This window comes from Mytilus edulis, chromosome 9, assembly GCF_963676685.1.
Source record: "Mytilus edulis chromosome 9, xbMytEdul2.2, whole genome shotgun sequence".
NCBI classification, from domain to species: Eukaryota; Metazoa; Mollusca; class Bivalvia; order Mytilida; family Mytilidae; genus Mytilus; species Mytilus edulis.
This window is the reverse complement of record NC_092352.1, coordinates 38740752-38761969: the sequence shown is the minus strand read 5'-3', so window position 1 is coordinate 38761969 and position 21218 is coordinate 38740752. Positions and strand designations below refer to the sequence as shown.

Genomic DNA, 21218 nt, shown 5'->3' with positions numbered 1-21218 from the left:
AAATCGAATAAGGAAATGAAAATCGAATAAGGAAATGGAAATCGAATAAGGATGATAATCGAAAAAGGAAAAAGAAAACGAATAAGGAAATGAAAAAAAAATTAGAAGAAAAACTTTTTGAGGAAAAATATTTTTTTAATAAAAAAGAAAATTTGAGGAAAAAAAATTTTGAGGAAAAAAAAATTGAGGAAAAAAAAATTTTGAGCAAAAAAAATTTTGAGGAAAAAAAAATTTTGAGGAAAAAAAAAATTTGAGGAAAAAAAAATTTGAAGCAAAAAAAAAATTCAGTTTGGACTTGTAATATTTTTCAAAATTTGAATATCGAAAAAGGAAATGGAAACCGAATAAGGCCGTAGTTTTTTTTATTTTTAGTTTTACGAACCCTCCTACTCTAATTTTTGCCAAATAGGAAAAAAAAAAATTAAAAATGTTGATTTTTATTTTTTTTTCTCCTCCGACCCAGTGTTTTTCATGCAAAAAAAATAAATTTTAGTTCATAACTGCATGAAAGAATCTAAATTTATGCTCTTGGTGATTTAGTAAGTTGTTGCACATTGATTTTCAATTCAAACCTTGTCAAGAAAAAAAAATAGTTGTTATACTAGTAGAAAATCTCCTGGTGAAATAAAAATTTTTTTTTTGATATTGATGTTTGGTATTAAAAAAAAATCAGCAGCAGCAGTTTTTTTTTTTTTTTTTTTTTTTCGTCCTCCTACCTATTGGTTTTGTCAAAAAATTTCGTAAAACTAAAAATATAATAACTATGGCCTAAGGAAATGAAAATCGAAAAAGGAAATAGAAACCGAATAAGGAAATAGAAACCGAAAAAGGAAATGAATATTGAAAAAGGAAAAAGAAACCAAATAAGGAAAAAGAAACCGAATAAGGAAAAAGAAACCGAATAAGGAAATGGAAATTGAATAAGGAAATGAAAATCCAATAAGAAAATAGAAACCGAATAAGGAACTAGAAACCGAAAAAGGAAATGAATATTGAAAAAGGAAAAAGAAACCGAATTAGGAAATGAAAATCGAATAAGGAAATGGAAATCGAATAAGGAAACGAAAATCCAATTAGGAAATAGAAACCGAATAAGGAAATAGAAACCGAAAAAGGAAATGAATATTGAAAAAGGAAAAAGAAACCGAATAAGGAAATGAAAATCGAATAAGGAAATGGAAATCGAATAAGGAAATGAAAATCCAATAAGGAAATAGAAACTGAATAAGGAAATAGAAACCGAATAAGGAAATGAATATTGGAAAAGGAAAAAGAAACCGAATAAGGAAATGAAAATCGAATAAGGAAATGGAGATCGAATAAGACTGATAATCGAAAAAGGAAAAAAAAACGAATAAGGAAACGAAAAAAAAATTTGAAGAAAAACTTTTTGAGGAAAAACATTTTGAGGGAAAAAAAAAATTTGAGAAAAAAAAATTGAGGAAAAAAAATTTGAGGACAAAATTTTTTTGAGGAAACAAAATTTTGAGGAAAAAAAAAATTTTGAGGAAAAAAAAAATTTGAGGAAAAAAAATTTTGAGGGAAAAAAACATTTTTTAGGAAAAAAAAATTCAGTTTGGACTTGTAATATTTTTCAAAATTTGAATATCGAAAAAGGAAAAAGGAAAAAGGAACCAACTTGTGTCTGGTCCAACACTGGGGTGATCTCAGGTGCTCCGGAAGGATAAGCAGATCCTGCTCCACATGTGGCACCCGTCGTGTTGCTCATGTTATTACAAACCCGGTAAATAGTCTAATTTGGTAGGTCACATTCGTGGTGAAAAGAGAAGTTGGCTGTAGTTACGACATAAGGAACATATCCGATATCATCTGTGAAACGGTTGTTCCATAACAGTCAACCAACTCGTGATGGCGTCCATAAAATTTACGAATTGATGATTTCAACTTCACCATTTGGAACTCTTGGTTTAATAGCTCCCTTGTGAGCAGCAACCCTCTATCGAGGAAATCATGATAGGAAATACAAGCCCGGGAATATCGTATCAATTGGGAGATATATACTCCGTATGCAGGCGCTGCTGGAATGAAGCTACATAGAAATGGAAAGTTCACAATTTGGAAACTGAAATCATCTCTTTTGTCGTAAAGTTTTGTTTTCAACGGACCATCATTGTCAATTTCTAGATGTAAGTCAAGATATGAGGCAGACTTAAATGAATCTGTTGTATTCTTTATCTGTAGTTCGATTGAATAGATGTGTTCAACATAGTCACCAAATTTTGAATTATCTAGTGAGAGAAAATCATTTATATAGCAGAAAGTAAAGTTAAAGGATATTGCTAACTTTTTATTTTTCTTCCTTAGAAGTTCCTGTATATGATAGTCAGCCTCATAACAATAAAGAAACAAGTCGGCAAAAAAGGGTCACAATTTGTTCCCATTGGAATGCCGACAGTCTGTTGAAAAACACGTCCTCCAAACGTAACAAATATGTAGTACATCAAGAAATCTAGTATCTTGATAATGTCAGTTTCAGAGAATTTTTTGTTTGATTCTTTACCAAGTAGGATTTATCCCTCCCCAAGACAAGATACTTGTCACCTACGTTCGCCATTCTTTTTTTTATGAAACAAAGTAATACCAACTCTTTCAATTTGCCTTTTAGTTTGGAATGGATAATACTTGTGTGTAAAGTGTTGAAAAGTCAAACGTTTTAATACCATTACAAGATGAGAGAGTCTTAGATTGTATGTCCTCTAAAAGATCTTTTGAATTTGTTAGTATCTTCATCTGATTCAGGCCACCTCTAGTTTCATGTTCTTTATAAAAAGGGAACTTGTATACAAGTTTGACACTGATGTATAATCATTATCGTACTTACACCAATCGATTGTACTGGTCCAAGGACACAGTTATCGTCCTTTGGTTTTCGTTGTGTTACACTTTCCCAATGTATTTCTTGATATTTAATGCATGAAATATTAAGTAAGGGGATGAAATAACATGTTTAAAAAAATTGTTGAATCATTATGTTAAGTAGTGATTTGGTCCAGTTAAAAAAGGTAAAATATTAGTACGTCTGAAGCTGTCAAACTGAATTTTAGACACCCTTAACACAGAATTGTCAATATTTTGAGTTAGAGCTTGTAGAAGTGTCTATAATTTTGAAGTTATTTGTCCCAATAGTAGTACACTACACTGTAAAAATCTTTTTGAGATAGAGCAGGTGCGATTTTTTAAATTTGATTTTTTTGTCTAAAAAAAATGCACTACGAAATAACTGTGTTCTCGGGCCTAATGCTACAGACTTTGTTACATTCTTGCGATAGCATAATTTTTTTTAGAATGAGATTAAAAATATCACATGTGCAAATCGGCATCTCTAATTTTGAAAATTAATGGGCGTCGAATTTAAACTGTCATGTAAATATATTTAAGTAAAATGATGTTTCTTTTTTTTTATAGTTAAATTCAAATTAGAAATATGCTGGTGACATTGACATATCAAGATTTGTTGTTGATTTTCACATCTATAGCGTTTAACACAAAAAAGTTATGTTCCGATCGTTGAAAACATATTTAAATTCCGATGTTTTTTTTTCGAATAACAAACAAATTATTATGACGTCCACTAAATGCCATCATGGTTATATATAGGACCAGGGTCATTTATAGGACCAACACATAAAAAGTGTCAATAATAATGATAATGTTGCAATATTTTCTATAAACGTCATCTACAAAAATGATGTCACTACACAGATTCTTTCATTTGTAAATCTATCAATAAATTTATCTCATTTCTTGAATGTTAAGTCTCAACGAATTACATAAATCTATATCTAAGACAAAATGTTAACAAATTGTTAAAAGCATATAATATCCCAAAATAAACTAAGTAAGCTATCCAAGATGATGCCGCCCATTAATTCCTGCTAAATGAAACAAGTATATCTACCGTATCTAAATATCACTCCTGGTTTATAACTTTCCGTACTCATGAATTTTTCATACATACGCATATATTTGAAAGTGAAATTATAAATCAAGAGAAATATATTTAGACCATTTTGAGCTAAAATTAACTTGTCCATGAGTTTACATTAAAAATTGAGAATAAATGCGCTCTATAGTATATGGGGGTTATATTTAGTAGTACTTGACTTTAGAACGTTAGTTCTTCGTTATAAAACTTTCAAAATTTCTAAAAAATTGACATGTTAAACGGTGATACATGTATGATTCAGGATATATATATATATATATATATATAATGGATGAGTGCCAATGAGACAATTTTCCATTCAAGTCACAATTTATAAAAGTATACCTGGCTTCTACGAAGTTAAACTTAAGGTAAAATATTGAGAAAGGTGTAAAAATTATAAAATTTTGTCAAATAGATAGGGATTTTGATTTGGTGGTCTTGCACCTTAAAGATGTTTTTTTAAACTTTTAAGTCAGCTATTCGGAATCCTCTTGTTTTATGTATCATAGTACAAATAAAAATTTTGCCCGCTTACCCATAATTTTGTTTCCATGATTTTATTGCGTGTTGTTTCAAAAAAGCCATTTTTGAAAATCTTATGAAATCATTGTAATTTTTTCATAGTTTTTGAAAGAAAATGGTATCAATGGTAAATGTACGAAATTTCTGGTGAGAATCGTTTCCCGCCAAATTAATAATTGATTTAGAACACATACCCGTCATTATTTTGTTCAATTAATGTTCTGTAATTAACACACAATCATTCATAACAGTCTTTTAAAAAGCTTGTTATTTTCCTAACAGAGGGGCGAACATGCACGGTTTTTCTATATACCAGACTGCATCAACCATCAAACAATACGATTCCCTGAGCTAGAGCAGATCGAACTCTTGGAATTGTATATGTGTCTTGTGATTGTATATGTGTGTTATATTGAAAAGCCAAAATTATATACTCTAATAATCAGACGTTTTCTTTGACTATTTGTTGATAGTATTTACATGGAAAACAGTACAATTTGAGAGACGCATAACATGATCAATATGGATGTGAAAGGTTTTATCACCGCCACACCCCCATGGAGATCCTTTGTCGACTGAAAGTCTACCAATACATCGGTTTTGTCTGTAAAATAATGCTGGCTTTTTCCCCTGGAATTTGGGGAAAAAAAACAAATAAATATGTATACCAGTGCATAAAGATCTTGTGTAGAATCGAAAGATAAAAATGTTAAAAGTAAAACGTTTGAAATGCACTTAGACGACAATGTACAAATATTAAACCACTATTGCCATAAATAAAAATGTTGCGTTGAAGCACGAATAACTATATCAACACTGTAGCAAAAGCAAAAGTAGATATCTCAATTCCGAACCGAATTCCTCGTTTAAAACAACACAACGGTTCAGTTGTTCGGCTCGGAGTCAGATGTATGTGTCCGGCTAAGGTGACATATCTGTTACATAAAAAAATCCGGATCAGCATGTCAGTTCAGTACAAAGCAGGGTTTATATTCATCCATATTCATACTCTTTTCGTATTTACATACTTGTATTATAGTCTCTAAAATGAATTTTATTTGTCGCTGGCGTAAAGTTAAACAGACAATCTCTTAACACTATGAAAAAAATATTTGAAGCTATTCATAAAAAAATCGTTGTTAACAAAATATACAAGTAAAAAGTATGCAACATTCTTCCGCATGTATTAACACAATTGTTCTGTACATGTGCATAGATATTAATGATTTTATACTTATATATATATTTCTAACAAGAAAACATTTTCATATTATTAATTATGTTATTTTGCACTCGATAATGTCCACGTTAGCGCGTATTTATACGATCGGTTACCAGTCAAAAACGAAAGTAAAATCTCTTTGGCAACAATATATCGGAATGCCCTCACGAACATCGCGATGTCAAAAGGAGATGTGACATGATTGCCAATGTGACCAATATCCAGCAGAAACCACGTTACGTAGATATAAGCTATAGTTACCGTACAGTCTTTACAAAGTAAAAAAATAAATCATATACAAACGAAATATAAACTAAGGAAATGGAAAAGTACCTCCTGAAATTGTCCCTTTTGCAAACAGTACATAGTAGTTATAAGTAAGATCAAAAACATTCGGGTTAGAGTTCGTGTTGCTTCTTGTCAACGAAGCCGTCAGAATTCCATCGCTATAAGTGGCCACTGGATTTGTTAAACCGTCAACTGACTGAAATAAGACATAGCAAAGCCTTAGTTGAACACATTTTTGTCTGTGATCAGAACTACCAGTTTAACTTTATATATATTTTAGACTAAACAATCTGCTCTATCACCCTCTCAGCTATGTGTTATTTAATTTATTGTACTGAATGTTCCATCATTTTTGTCTTTTACTGTTACAGGTATTAGAAAAAAACCCAGACATGAGACCAAAACGAAGAACTTGAGCATTATATTTAATTTATCGATGTAAAAACAATATATTGTCCTTTGAATTATCGCAGTTTGATTGATCTGCACGAGACGTTATTATTCGAAAAATCGTCTACCGCTGAGCCATGGGATAATTAAATTGTCGAATCATATTAGCCAATCAAAATCTTGTATTTTAACGCGAAGTATAATAAAATGCATTGTCTTCATAATGACGTATATAATTATGCTCCCATGTTTCTTTGATAACCTCTACTATCATATTTATTAACGTACTCTGTGGTTATAGAAGTACCCTCTTATTTGCCATTGTTAGACTACATCTTATGTGTGGACGAAATTTCTAGACGCAAGACGCACCCCCAACAAAAATCAATTTCTTTCTCTATATTGTGATTTTGAAATGTTATCATGGATTTCAAACATTTGTTTTCGAGCGCAAAGTTCTGTTAAATAAAGTTTTACATCGCATGTGTAGTTGAAATGAAATTCGGTCCAATGCAATGTTATTTTTGGGCAATTGTTTTTTTTTAATTTTAATGTTCGGATTTCAAATATTTGGTTTGAATATAGCGCTGACAAGAAATAACTATCTGATTACAATATAGAGCATGTGTCCACACTAACAACGCTTTCTTTTACTTTCTAGATTGATGTTATGGATATTAGAACAGAGAATAAAACGAAGTGTAGAATGGAGAGTTGTACTAATTATCAGAAAAGAAAATAGAACGCCGATTTATAATAAGAGCATTATTTTAATCAGATTCAGGTAGAAGAAATAATAATGTAGTAAATCAAAATCGGTACCTTTTTACCACTTCTAGTCTAAAATACATAGGATTATATTATTACTGTTATAGAATGTTCACGACGAATTCGGAAGGCTGAAATTAAGACATTTTTATTTGACATTGAAATAGTCTCGAATATCCAGCCGCTTTTCTTTCAAAGTATATTCCCATACATCTTGGTTATCAAGACTAACTTTGAAATTAAAACCCAGGTGCACTCGACTCCAATCTTAAAAGACTAGGATTGTCAATATTAGTGTTCCTCTTCGGGCACTCCAGTTTCCGCCACTAATACACCTAATCGCTATTTATTCCATTCCGGATAAGTTCTAAAATTACACAACTTTTCATCCAGTTGAAGCTATATAGGACCCTATTTAAACAATTCACCATGCATGATACTTTTTAATGAGACCTGTTTAAACTACCATAAATACTTCAAACAAAATATTTTTTTACTTCAATTTCAATTTCCAAAAAGTGGATCATACTCTATCAAAGTTTTTTTATGATCGCTTTCTAAAGTTTTTCCTCCCTCAGCTCACAACTGATGACCTCTATTTTCGGCTGCCTGACCCAAACAGGAAGTTGTATAAATGACTGTTTTTTCCCGGTTTGGACTAAATAGCGATAAGGGCCGAGTTCACTTGAAACTCTCGAGTTAACTTTACTTACTCGGGTTTCAACAATACGATTTTACTTGAACCACTCGAGTTAACCCCGCGTACCCTGGTTCCAACCCTCACCGAGCCAGGGTTAAACTCGAGTAACTCTTGATTGACGTCAAAACAATGAGAATATTTTATTTTTTATGCTTAGTCAGGGCCTTACCATAGAGTTGTTCCGAATATCAACTCTGGTGCGTTCACGTGATAATCTATTAACTCTGAAGTCGATTGTAGAGTTTCAAGTGAACTCGGCCAAGCTTGTGTATACAAAATGACTGCCACGAAATAGCAAAATATTACAGAAAGTGGCGTTAAATCACTAATCAATCAATCACTATTTATCTACTAATTTCTTAATGTGATAACATAAACATGTTCATGACTGTCTTCTAAAATCACATTTTCGTTGAACAAGATCAGAATATTTTCATTAGTCATTACTTTGATGGTTGTTTTAGGTGATGTCTTCATTACCTTAAACTTTTCATTTTGGAAACTTCAGAAATCTTAATGATGAATAATACATTTTAGTAACTTACTTGAGATACAACAGAGTTTGAGTTTCCAGATGGAAAATTATAAGAATTCTCAGGTACCATCATGTTACTGTTATTTGTCATAAGTATTGATGTCACACTGGAATCTTGCTACAACCAAAGACAAAAATATCGTATATAATAAGCAATTTGGAGGACAACTTACTTGCCAAAATTTAACAGCTAGAAAAAGGATGCAAACACAATAATAAAATCAAGTGCAAGTTTTTTTGACTTTTTTATTTTGACCTTTTTGTGACTTTTAGACCTGTTGAGTTGTGTATGATTGATACACCTTATTCCTTTTTCCCCCGTAAGGAACAATATATATATAATGTCTTAGAAAGAGTGAAATCTTATAACGAGTATTTTAGTGATCACTGCTACAACTGAGAAAAATTACCAGTGGGAAACTGGCCTCCCTGGTTAGTTTCACACTAGTAGAACTATTAAGTAATAATGCAACTGGCCCGTATGTAAAAAGCTTTTTGATCTTGACCATCGTAACCATTGTAGTGAAACAATTAAATTCTTATATACAGAGGAATAAAATAACACATTTGGTTGAAATGCATTACTATTTTGATTACAATAACAATTATTTGACTTATGCCCACATTTAAGCCACTAAGCCACACCAGCTAGCAACATAAATAGTGTATCCAAGACTAAAATATCAATAAGTGCACATCCAACATCCAATGGATTTAGTGTAAAGGCGTCACCAACAGTCAGAGAAATAACATGACGTTGTGCAATGCCAAAAAAAACCCCACAGGTATCGATAGATTGAAAAACTATGAAAGTACATGTGTGTAATATTTAGTATGGTTTTAATTTACTGATAACAAAATCAATATTAATTCCATTAAAAACATTATTCTAAGAAATAATAACAGTGTTGAATTATTAACCTTTTAGAATACGTTTATTGAAAGGATTGATAGGTTGACCCGGATCGTATCTAAATTTTAAAGCTAAGTTCACAACATCACGTCAATTTCAGGATGTGCTATTCCATTTGCAATAAGTTCCTATAGGTAAAGCCAAACTTGCGAACCGAATCTTGATATCTATGGAAGAATTAAGTAAAGGTTTTCAGTAATTTATGATAACGAAATCCCTGACTTAATAATTTACCAGTATAAATAAAGGCAACAGTAGTATACCGCTGTTCAAAACTCATAAATCCGTGGACAAAAAACAAAATCGGGGTAACAAACTAAAACCGAGGGAAACGCATTAAATATAACAGGAGAACAACGACACAACACCGAAACGCAACACACACAGAAACGGACCAAGCAACAGAGAAAACACCACGAGAATAACAAATATAACATCAAAACCAAATACGTGAATTTGGGATAGACAAGTACCGTGCCACGTCTTATCTCAAAAATAAGAGAAAACACAAACGACTCAACGTTAAAATGCAACACACACAGAAACGAACAATATTATAACAATGGCCATCTTCCTGACTTGGTACAGGACACTTTTAAAGGGGAATAAAAGTGGTGGGTTGAACCTGGTTTTATGGTATGCCAAACCTCGCACTTTAATGGCAAAGTTAAATATAACATTGAAATGACAACATAATATTACAGGACTACATACATAGATTAAGCCCATAGAAATCCAAAACTTCATTATAATATGATTGTGACAAGCAACGACATTTCAAGACTTATGGGAGAAGTTGGTCTAAAATGGGCTTATATCATATTTATCATGTACATTTTAAAAGAAAATACCCGATCGAGTTATTATGATAGATATGTTGAAATAATATTGTGATGTATCGACAAGATATGGGAGAATTGACTCAAACTTTTTGTCATTTAACACATCAATTCAGCAAGTACAGACATATTTTATTGGCATTAAATAATTTATAATAGCCGATTTGAAAACAAATTGCAAATGTAATAATGTACTCTTTGGCAGTCATACCACGTATCCTTATCTTAATTTAAACACACAGCTCTTTTCATAAAAAATGAAATTAAAGTGTTACATTGAAATAATTCAAAATAATGTATATTATTTTCATCCTAGCGTCACTGACGAGGGTTTTGAAGACGATACATGCGTCTGCTCTGGTATCTATAATCCAATTGAAAAAACTATATGAAAGCAATTAAATGTTTGTTATATTATAGTTAATTTCTGCGTGTGTTACATTTTAATGTTGTGTTTCTGTTGTGTCGTAATTCTCTTATATTTGATGCGTTCCCCCTCAGTTTTAGTTTGTAACTCGGATTTGTTTTTTCTCTATCGATTTATGAATTTCGAACAGCGGTATACTACTGTTACCTTTATTGATTATATTTTCAATTTTCAATTTTAACATATCTTACGACATTGTTCGATTTTTATGATAAATGTCTAATATTGTTTCATATCGTTTCGTTTCGTCTCGACATTTGACTGCACATCACATTTGTAGCAGTTCAGTGTTTCTGCTATTCCGTTTTGTTTCCTCTACCTATAGTCATTGTTTTAGTTAAATCGAGTTACGGCTATTGGACAGCGGTAAACTACTGTAGCCTTTATTTATAATTATAACTCACCACATATGTGACCCGCCATGACATTTGCAGTTTTATGGAGGTAGAACGTCATTGTTAGAAAAATTATAAACATGATAAAAATCGAGATTCAATGAAATACGTATTGCAAAGAAGAGATGAACACCTTCCTTGGCTTCTTTTTTGCGGACGCCGAACTATACATCATATATAAGTTTTGAAGATGTTATACTTTATCGTTTGAAGTGAAAAATATTTGAATCTACATTTTAAATTGATACAAAAAAAAAATTACTGCTCTATAGATTTCCTTTCATAAATGAAGTCTCAAATATATCCATAATAATAAATGCAACGTATTAAATGCATTTAAGAGAACACCTACTTATAAACTGTTACGTGTTGCATACTATGTAAAGAGACATGCATAATAAATCTAAAAAAAAAAGGAATTTTAAAAGCTTATTTTGACAAATTTTAAACATATTTCAACAAGTTTAAATTACATGTTCTAGAATAGAGCTACAAACAAAACAAAAATGCTGAGACTGCTCTAAAGATTTTTTTCATAAATGAAGTCTGAAATATATCCATAATAAATTCAACGAATTAAATGCATATATGAGAACACCTCATAAACTGTTACGCGTCGCATACTATGTTTAGAGACATGCATAATAAATCTAAATTAAAAAAAAAGGAATTTTTAAAGTTTATATTGACAAATTTTAAGCTAACTTCATTTCAACAAGTTTAAATTACATGTTATGAAATAGAGATCTGAATTGTTTGTATTGTAGTAAATTTAAGTCTTTGATATTTTATTCAAATACACTATTGAACATCTCCAAGAGCCAATAAATACAATTTTGTGTTTTATAAATTAGTGCCTTCAATAAATAAAAGTCGTCATAGAACAGTCTCATTTCCATACCGGTATTCGAAATGACTCGTTGCTTTTACAACAAAAATGTCACTATATAAACATGACTACGTCTTCTAGATAAATATACAAAAAGCAAATTTTTAGACAATGTACCCTCCTAAGCCTTGAAGTGGTTAGTCACATATAGGCAATATAGGAAAGGTGTACTGACATAAGAAGTCTCTAAACACATTAACTCCAAATGGAGCTTTCGTTAGTAGAAGCCATATTAACTATGTGTATCAGTGAGAGAAATGTGAAAGCATAAAAATATAGTATATATACCAATACACATAATTAACAGCGCCTGGTGATGTTTCATAGCCTGACCGGTTTCGGTCCAAAAAGGACCTTCATCAGATTCTGCCTTCTGCCTCTGATGAAGGTCCTTTTTGGACCGAAACCGGTCAGGCTATGAAACATCACCAGGCGCTGTTAATTATGTGTATTGGTATATATACTATATTTTTATGGTTAGTCACATATAGTTAATGACGTTTTTCTCACAATGACTTTCTACCTCCATAAGCCTGGATATGTCGTGGCTGGTCACATATATCGACTTACATTTATAACCGAAAGGGATAGTTAAATTGATTTGCGAGTCTTATGATTGTCTAAGTCCGCTTTTGATAAAAATGGAGAAAGGCATATTGGTTTGAATTCATGTGCAATGTTATATCTCCTATAGCAACTTCATTCTATTTTTGTGTACTAAAATTGAGAATGGAAATGGGGAATGTGTCAAAGAGACAACAACCCGACCATAGAGAAGACAACAGCAGAAGGTCACCAAAAGGTCTTCAATGCAGCGAGTTGTGTTTCAGGATGAACATCGGAAATTCATAGATTTTTGTATTTTCACTAATTTAATACGAATAGTCCATGACCAGGGATTCCCATAGGAAGTGACTTCTGGTCATACTGATCAAACTCAAAATTGGAATTTTAAGCATAACAGAATTTTGAATATTACAGACTTCATAAATCCGAAGAATATCTCCAATACTAATATTAGAAATGATTTCCATATAACATTTTATTTTGTATTGTATTGTAGTGTAGTGTAGTGTAGTGTACTCTCCACAAAAAGGGAACACTTTATTTATTTAACAAACTTGGGTTTTTTCAAATCCAAGAAAACAAAAAGTTGCTTTCCAACAAGATACATACGAATTCAACATATCTTTTCCTATCTCAAGCAAATGTCTATGATATTTGGATTGGCGCTTTTAAACTTACACAATATTATAACACACGATAAAATACACGTTGCACTGTAAATAAATTTCAAGGTAGTCTTAAAGACAATTTCATTCGTATGGAAACTGAAATACCTTACACGTTTACGTAGTCGTTAAGTGAATGTATAACGGGAGACAGTCAGTATTCGATAACTATTATAGTTCTCCCTGAATGGAGTTTCATTTTACAACAGAATATTTTGGTAATTTTTTTAGTTTTGTAATTCGATGGTTTTCGTTTGTTGAAGTATATAACATTTGTTTTCGTTTATTGTTTTGTACATACTTCAGACCGTTAGTTTTTTCTGTTTGAATTGTTTTGTCATTGTTTGGCGTTTAATTATAAATTGATATGTGGTATAAGTTCTAATTGCCTGTTGAAAGTTTGGCGATAACCTATAGTTACAAACTTCTAGTTGATAGATGTCTAAATAGCCATCATACTTTATCTTCTAAAAGTTTCAACTGTGATTAGTTCCATTCGTTTAATGTTAAAGCGAGTCATTGTTTTGTGTCGGAGTCAGAAAATAACATTTTTATTTAGTTTTTATTTCATTTTTTCAAAAGTTTACACTATTAGGAGTGGGATTCTGAATATTTGTTTTCCTGGAATTTGGTATCAGATTTTTTTAGGAAACCCAAATGTCTTCCCTCTCCCTTGAAGATTTGAAAAAATGCTCCATAAATAATTAAACAGAAAAGAAAGACACCGTTTTTATCATGAAGACCAAAGAAGTCGTTTAATAGATAGGATGTCATCGTAGATATATAATATATAGGTAATTAACTTTCGAGTTGCAATTAAAAAAGGATGGCGATACCATGACAATTTCATTAAGATTGACATTTTAAAAAAGTTTATGCATTTATCATTTATATACGTAGCAGCCAAACTCCCTCAAAACTGAAAGAAACACAAAAGAAAAGAAATTGAAAACAAAAATCCGCCTATTCATGACTTTATTATTTGAAGCCCAGTAAAAATAATTAACTCATCATAGATACCAGGATTGAAATTTTATATAATTTCACCAGACGTGCGTTTCGTCTACAAAAGACATATCAGTGACGCTCGAAAAAAAAAAAGCCGAACGGCCAAATAAAGTAGGAAGTTGATGAAGAGCATTGAGAACAAAAATAATCTAAAAGTTTTGCCAAATACATCTAAGGTATTCAATTCCTGAGGTAGAAAAACCTTATTATTCAAAAGATTCAAAGTGTTGTAATGATATATCAATTGAAAAAAAAATCAATCATTTACAATTTAATGACTGTTTTTATATGGTTCCTTTAATTTCATCGAGGTTCTATTAGATGATGCTCAATTGTCACTTCTAAGTATTTGTGAAAAAGGGATTAACACTTTACTTATTTTTTGCTGGAACTGAACTATAAAGTCTATAAAGTTGTAAAGAATAATTCTCATATTATCGTTTGCAGGTAAAGTATACAAATAAAGGCAACAGTAGTATTACGCTGTTTTAAAGTCACAAATCGATTGGGAGAAAACAAATCGGGGTTACAAACTAAAACTGATATAAACACATCAACTATAAGAGGAAAACAAGGAAACGACAGAAACACTTAAGTGCAACAAAAAACCAAAATTGCCAAAAAAAAAATCAAAATTCTCTGCTTTATAGATTTTCATAAGTATAATCTAAAATCTATCATAATATATAATCATGTACCGTATCATAAATATTTATGATAACAACTACTTATCAATTGAATTACGCTTCGCTTGTTGTGTAATGCAGATGCATCATCAATATAAGTTACATGTATCAGGCAAAAGAAAATATGATTCTAAAAGCTTTCTTTGACAAATTTTATACTAACGTCAATACATTACATTTTCTGAAAGAGATATCAGAACTGTTTGCATAGTATTAAATTTTGTTCATTTGAAATGTGCATTCAAATACACTGTAGGAGATTACTAAGCCGAAACGAAATACAATATTTTTGTACTCTACAAAAATGTACCTTTGATAATCAAAAGTCGACATCGAATAGTCTCATTATGTTGATATTCAAAAAGACTTCAGTATGCACTTAAACAAATATGCTAAAGGCTAATTTTAGACAAGAAATCTCATAAACCTGGGAATATCGTGACTAGTGACATATTTGCCTTTCGTTTGAACGTTTTGTTCTAAATTACAAAATCCTTCACATATGCAGATAGTATATTTACTACATGGTAAATGTTCAACAAATACTTGGTACTGGAAAGAACATTTAGGCAAGGATAATCGGTAACATATATAATTCAGGTTTCAGCATTCGGTTCAGGGAATATAAATTCTAAGCTGGGAATGTCACATCATATACCCCGTCTAAGACCCGAATAACATATAATATCAGCATAATTTGTGTCTAAATCCCAATTTGTTTGTTTTTGGACAATTTGTGCCTCAGGTTTTACCATGACTGGCAAACAAAACCGTTTGCATATCCTTGGTTAGTTCTCTCGTTTCTGTCATTCCTTTGTCATTTATACCTAGCTATGCTTTATGGGTTTTGGCCATTAATAAAGGCCGTAGTGTGAACTGTACTTAACTTCTGTATCTTTTGGAGGAAATTGTCTCATTGGCAATTATACCACTTATTATAATCTTCGACATAGGTGTGCTGTTTCAGGTGGAGGCTGTGACGTCAACAATGTATTAATTTAACAGTTTGTGGTTAGGTCAGTTACATAGAGAACCACTAGTGGTAGGTGAGTGATATTTGGAACTCATTTGTATTAGTATTGACACATCTGATTTCCATTGAGATGTTTTGGCCTTAACCACCTAGTCATTTTCTATTTACTTTGAAAATTTTGCTTAGTTAACATGAACTAGTTTGTGATTAGGTCAGTTCATAAAGGTTCGATAGTGGTAGGTTAATTTTATTTAGTATGCAGTTATAATAGTAATGGAACATCCGACTTATCTTGCTCAAACATCCTCAGTCATGGCCTGTTGATTGTGAATATTTTGCATGTAACACATGTAACTGTTTGGGATTACATCAGTTACGGATGAAACACTTAAGTGATTGGCAATTGGTGTGGAGTTGCATTAACCGTTATTTGAAAGTCTCTATTCCATATATTTTATATAGGTTATTTTAAAGGGAACCACCAATGATTAGTGAATAGTATTTGTAATGAAGTTTTATCAGCAAACCTGGGACATAGATGTAACAACATAAAATAAAAACAAACTATGAATACAGTAAAATCTGTTGCATTGGCTTAGTATATGAAATATTGACATAAGTGGTTTGTGAATGTAACAAATGACAATAAGTGATAGAGATCTAGGGTATCTTGATTGGAGGTCCTTGGCAAACCAACACGAAAATGTTGTCACGGTCAAAAGTCAAGGTCGTTTTCAAAATTTTGCCCTTTGTATGTGTGTACAACTTGTCTTATACTTTAGAAGATACATATAACAGAACTGATGCTTAATGTTTTGGTTGTTTTGTTTCGGGAGTTTCTCGCTGCATTGAAGACCTATTGGTGACCTTCTGCTGTTGTCTGTTCTATGGTGGGGTTGTTGTCTCTTTGATACATTTCCATTCTCAATTTTATACATATTTAAAATTAAAATAAATAACCTTTTGATGACACCGTAAGTGTAGCCAATTCTTTTATTTGAAAGAAAACAATTGATTTATGGAATCACTTGAATGTTTGCTATATTTAGAAACTACAAAAGACATTGTCTTAACCGGGAGTAACAAAGTATCTCCCACATTTATTGTCTAAAGTAAATAGAACCCTAAATTTCTTACGTAAGTATGAGGAAATCTATAATGGACGCTAATAATAACTTATGTAAATCAAAAGTAGATTCTTATCAATAACTCGTATAGCAACAACCTCACATTAACTTCACTTTGTGTTCATATTAAGAAGTGAGGTAGTTAACCTGGGTTCGTCCCACATTAACTCCTCCTCAAATGAGGGGTAATTTTAAACCAGGGCGAGGGCGAATTAAGATGTTTTATGCATACTGGCCCTGTAGATATGATTAAAGCATGCATATTGTCAATACACAAAAAAAACAGCTTCGTTGAGCTAAAAGGTAAAAGAACGATACTAGTATATAGCGGACTACGAAACTCAACTTGCTTTGACTAAACAACATGTCATCAACTGACAAGTATTATACACCACTGGGTCGATGCCACAGCTGGTGGATGCTTCGTACCGGAGGGTATCACAAGCCAAGTAGTCAGCACTTCAATGTTGACATGAATATCAATTAAAGGGTCACTTTTATAAATCTACTGTTTGCAAAAGTATGCATATATGAGTTATTTGAAATACTAAAGTTTTTCTTATCCCAGGAATTAATAACCTTACCCGTATTTGACACAATTGTTTTGGAATTTTAGGTCATTAATGCCATTCAACTTTGTACTTGTTTGGCTTTCTAACTTTTTTTATCCGAGCGTCACTAATAAGTCTTATGTAGACGAAAAACGCGTCTGGCGTACCTGTGATAATAGCTTGATACATTACCATTGTTGGTGATTGTGATATTCCGAAGCCCACCCATTGATCGTCAGTTGACGATAATTCGGCTTTAATTGTAAAATCTACACCTAAACCGTCACTCGAAGTCTTCCACGTCAGTAAGAAGGAGCAACTTCTATAACAGTCTCCCCAGCATTCAGGTGTATTACCACACTTATCGTCTTTAGGAAAACCCTGCATGAAATCAGACAAACGAAATTTAGCAATAACCATGTGTCCAAAAGAATGACAATTGTATGACGTACTGTTGCATTAAAAGTATATTTGATATAAATGGTGATTATCTAAATAATTAATCGAAAACTTCATTGAAAGTATATTTATTTTATGAGTTATAGTTGATATTCCATCGAAACATTCCGAACAATTATCTAACAAAAGATCGTTTATTATATATATAAAACAATTTTTTTATCATGGCAAATTCTCAACCGAAGTAATAAACGATTATAGGTTATCATGGTTTGAATTTTACCCCCCCCCCCCTGAAAAAAACCCAACCCCAACAAATAATAAAAACCCCAGAAAAACATGAAACTGGTATAGTCATCACCATAGATACGAACATTCTTCTTACACGTTTGATAAAATATTTAATGGAGATACAAAAAAGACAAATAAGACTTTAACTAAACTTTTCTTAAATTGTAAACAGATAAACAGTTGTGATGTGTTGCCCCAAACATTTATTGTTTGATTCATCTTGATTTCTGCTTTCGAACGATTGAATACAGAATCTTAAAGTCAAAATTTCTAGATCGAAAGTATAGACGACAATATTTATGGAAAACCTCAAGAAAACGTGAAAGCGTTTGATAATATTTATTTTGTTAACTTTGTTTTTGTCTAAACGATAAACAAACCAACTCAGTCATCATTTCTTCATATTGACTTTTTACTACTTCAAATATTGTACAAATCTTTTCAATCTCTCGGGGACTTAAAAATATTACATATATAATATTCTTTTAAATACTTTTTTTATTGCTGAAAGTTTAAACAATAAAGCATTTTTGGTAACCACGATTCTTACAAAAGGCAAAGTATGTTGACAATATACTTACATTAACAAGATTAATAGTAATAAGCAAACATGATATACATATCAAATGGACACCATAATTCATTTTGATTGCTGGCATAATTACTTCTATCTGAAACAAACAAGGTTTCACTAAATAATTAGTTGCCACTAGTTTATAAATAATCGGTCAGATCGGTTAGAACTATTTTTAAATCGAAAATGAAGAAACGGAATACAACAAAATCAAAGCCAAAATATATATTTTTATTCTAACAACACCTAAAAATTCGACCCTTTTGGTTGATGCAATCGTATGGTGTTCTTGATAGTTGTAATAAATTATTAATCATAAGTTCGCATATATGTTTTGCGTTTATGGACGTTTTACGGATGAGGCGAAGAAGTCGAGTGTAGAAGTTATTAAAAAGACTTTAAGCCATTTTAGTAAAAAGTAAAATCACAAAAATACTGAATTCAAAGGAAAATCAATTCGGAAAGTCCATAATCACATGGCAAAATCAAATAACAAAACGCATCAAAAACGAATGGACAAGAATTGTCATATTCCTGACTTGGTACAGGCATTTTCAAATGTAGAAAATGGTGGACTGAACCTGGTTTTATAGCTAGCTAAATCTCTCACTTGTATGACAGTCGTATCACATTCCTTTATATTGTCACCGATGCGTGAACAAAACAAACAGACACAATAGTTAAAAATGTCAGAAATGTTAAACTATAAATCGAGAAAATAATGCATTTTTTTCTTTAAACATCTTAAGCATTACCGGTTGAAATCTTTCTAAATAGATAAATAAAGTATACATAAAAAACACCTAAAATCTATGAAAAGCGTTTATAATGGACAAGGTATGATAAGGGCTATTTTTGGCACCCTCTCCAAATAAGTTTATATTTATATAAATGATGGTCGAAGTGTAGACATTGAAAAAATAATGATTTTATTGTATTCCGGTGAAAGGAAGGTTGCCTAGCAACGGTTTTTATTAAGAATGAAAATTATCACATATTAACTGCTTTATCAGTATACATATTTGCAAATAAATATTTGCAAATAAATATTTGAAAATAATATTGATTGTCTAAGAAGAACTCGAAGTCACAAATGAAAATTCCCTTTGATTTTGTTCACTATATGCTTAAAAACAACCTTACATGGGCCTTTCTCTGATGCTTATCGTACCTTGTCCTTTGTCTTAAAAACATAAAATCTCCAATTTGATATCCAACGATGTTTCTTTAAAATAACTATGCTGTTAATATAGAAATTTACGTTTGAATGCTGTGGGATAATAATATTGTCCCCGACTTCTTTTTACGTAGTAGAAAGTTGTGTTATTTATAGATAACAAAAAATACAAAAACAAACTTCGAATAAGCGTCACGGTATCTCGTTTCAGGCCGTAAAACATCACTTGATTACGTGTTTAACTTCCAACTTATTAGTAGGTTACAGAACGAACATTATTATTTTTTTTATATTATTTTAACAACATTTATTTTTTCAGAAAAATGTATATATTAGAAATTGTGGATCAGATGATTTTAGGACAAATTTAGGAACGTTTTTACCGATTTTATGTTCATTTGTATGCAATCGTTCACCTATTTGAAATAAATTAATCGTAATAATTCGGGAAATAAAAGAGACAATTTTTCACTTAAAGTCAACAGTTGTATGCAACAGGTTACCAGATTTTTGGAATAGACGATTTACTTTCCCTGACTTAAATTGAATTATTTGATAAAACTTCAGCTCATGTCAAGATTATATTTTTTCCCTTACGCCATCATCATAAAGAATATGTTAGACTTAATTATGAGGTTTACCATTTTACATACTTTAGCTGTATTTGGCAAAACCTTTCGGAATTTTGAGTCCTCAATGCCCTTCGATTTCGTATTTTTATTGGCCTTTTTTTAAATTTTTTGATTCGAGCGTCACCGATGACCAGTTTGCAGACAAATCGCACGTCTGGCGAACAAAATTTAATCCTGATTATCTATGATCAGTTTATTTATACAAATGAGGCAAACAAACTGTGTGTTAAAGAAGGTTGAAGTAAGTCTGTTTTACCACTTGGAAGTCTTTTTCTCTATCAGTTGGTGTTTCCTTCTGTATTGATTTGTAATTTTGTTGCTTAATATTCTGAAATGAAAGATTTCTGTGAACCTTCGTCTGATAGTTTATTTGCGGATACTGTCTGGTTTCCTGTCCAAACAAGTGAGAATGCTGTTTTCAGTAGAACATGAGTTGTAGATTGCATGGGCAATGTTGACAATGCTTCACATATAGAGAGGGTTGTTACTATATCCCTCTTCAATATCAACTGTATTGACAGATGCGGTTGTCTGCTCATCATGTAATTTTGTCTTTATTACAGAGGCTTGTGTGATGTTTGTTATTACATTTACGGAATTAAATTTAAGAACGGCATTCTTTAAATTTGTGATTTCCGAGACAACTGAAACAAAGATTTTTCTGTTTATCAATAATAAAGCGTTTTTCATGGTCTACAATGTGTGTACAATCTACTGACCAACTGTTTGCA

At 31.4% G+C, this 21218-nt stretch overlaps 1 protein-coding gene across 1 annotated transcript; it reads right to left on the bottom strand.

The window, feature by feature from the left end:
- Nucleotides 1-1686: 1686 nt before the first annotated feature.
- Nucleotides 1687-19976, bottom strand: LOC139488285 (uncharacterized). Its single transcript, XM_071273784.1, has 5 exons — nucleotides 19850-19976; nucleotides 18686-18775; nucleotides 17607-17795; nucleotides 8385-8492; nucleotides 1687-6177 (listed from the first exon to the last, which is right to left on the bottom strand). Exons 2-5 carry the CDS (start codon nucleotides 18761-18763, stop codon nucleotides 6007-6009), a joined length of 546 nt encoding a protein of 181 aa, XP_071129885.1. The 5' UTR covers nucleotides 18764-18775; nucleotides 19850-19976; the 3' UTR covers nucleotides 1687-6006.
- Nucleotides 19977-21218: the final 1242 nt, after the last annotated feature.

Excerpts from the sequence above, each read along its gene's own strand:
- LOC139488285 (XM_071273784.1), bottom strand. The coding sequence starts at position 18,763 with ATGCCAGCAATCAAAATGAATTATGGTGTCCATTTGATATGTATATCA. Across the intron at positions 8,493-17,606 it reads TATCACAATCACCAACAATG|CAAGATTCCAGTGTGACATC; the intron begins GTAATGTATCAA and ends CTTTGGTTGTAG. Across the intron at positions 6,178-8,384 it reads CAAACTCTGTTGTATCTCAA|TCAGTTGACGGTTTAACAAA; the intron begins GTAAGTTACTAA and ends GTCTTATTTCAG.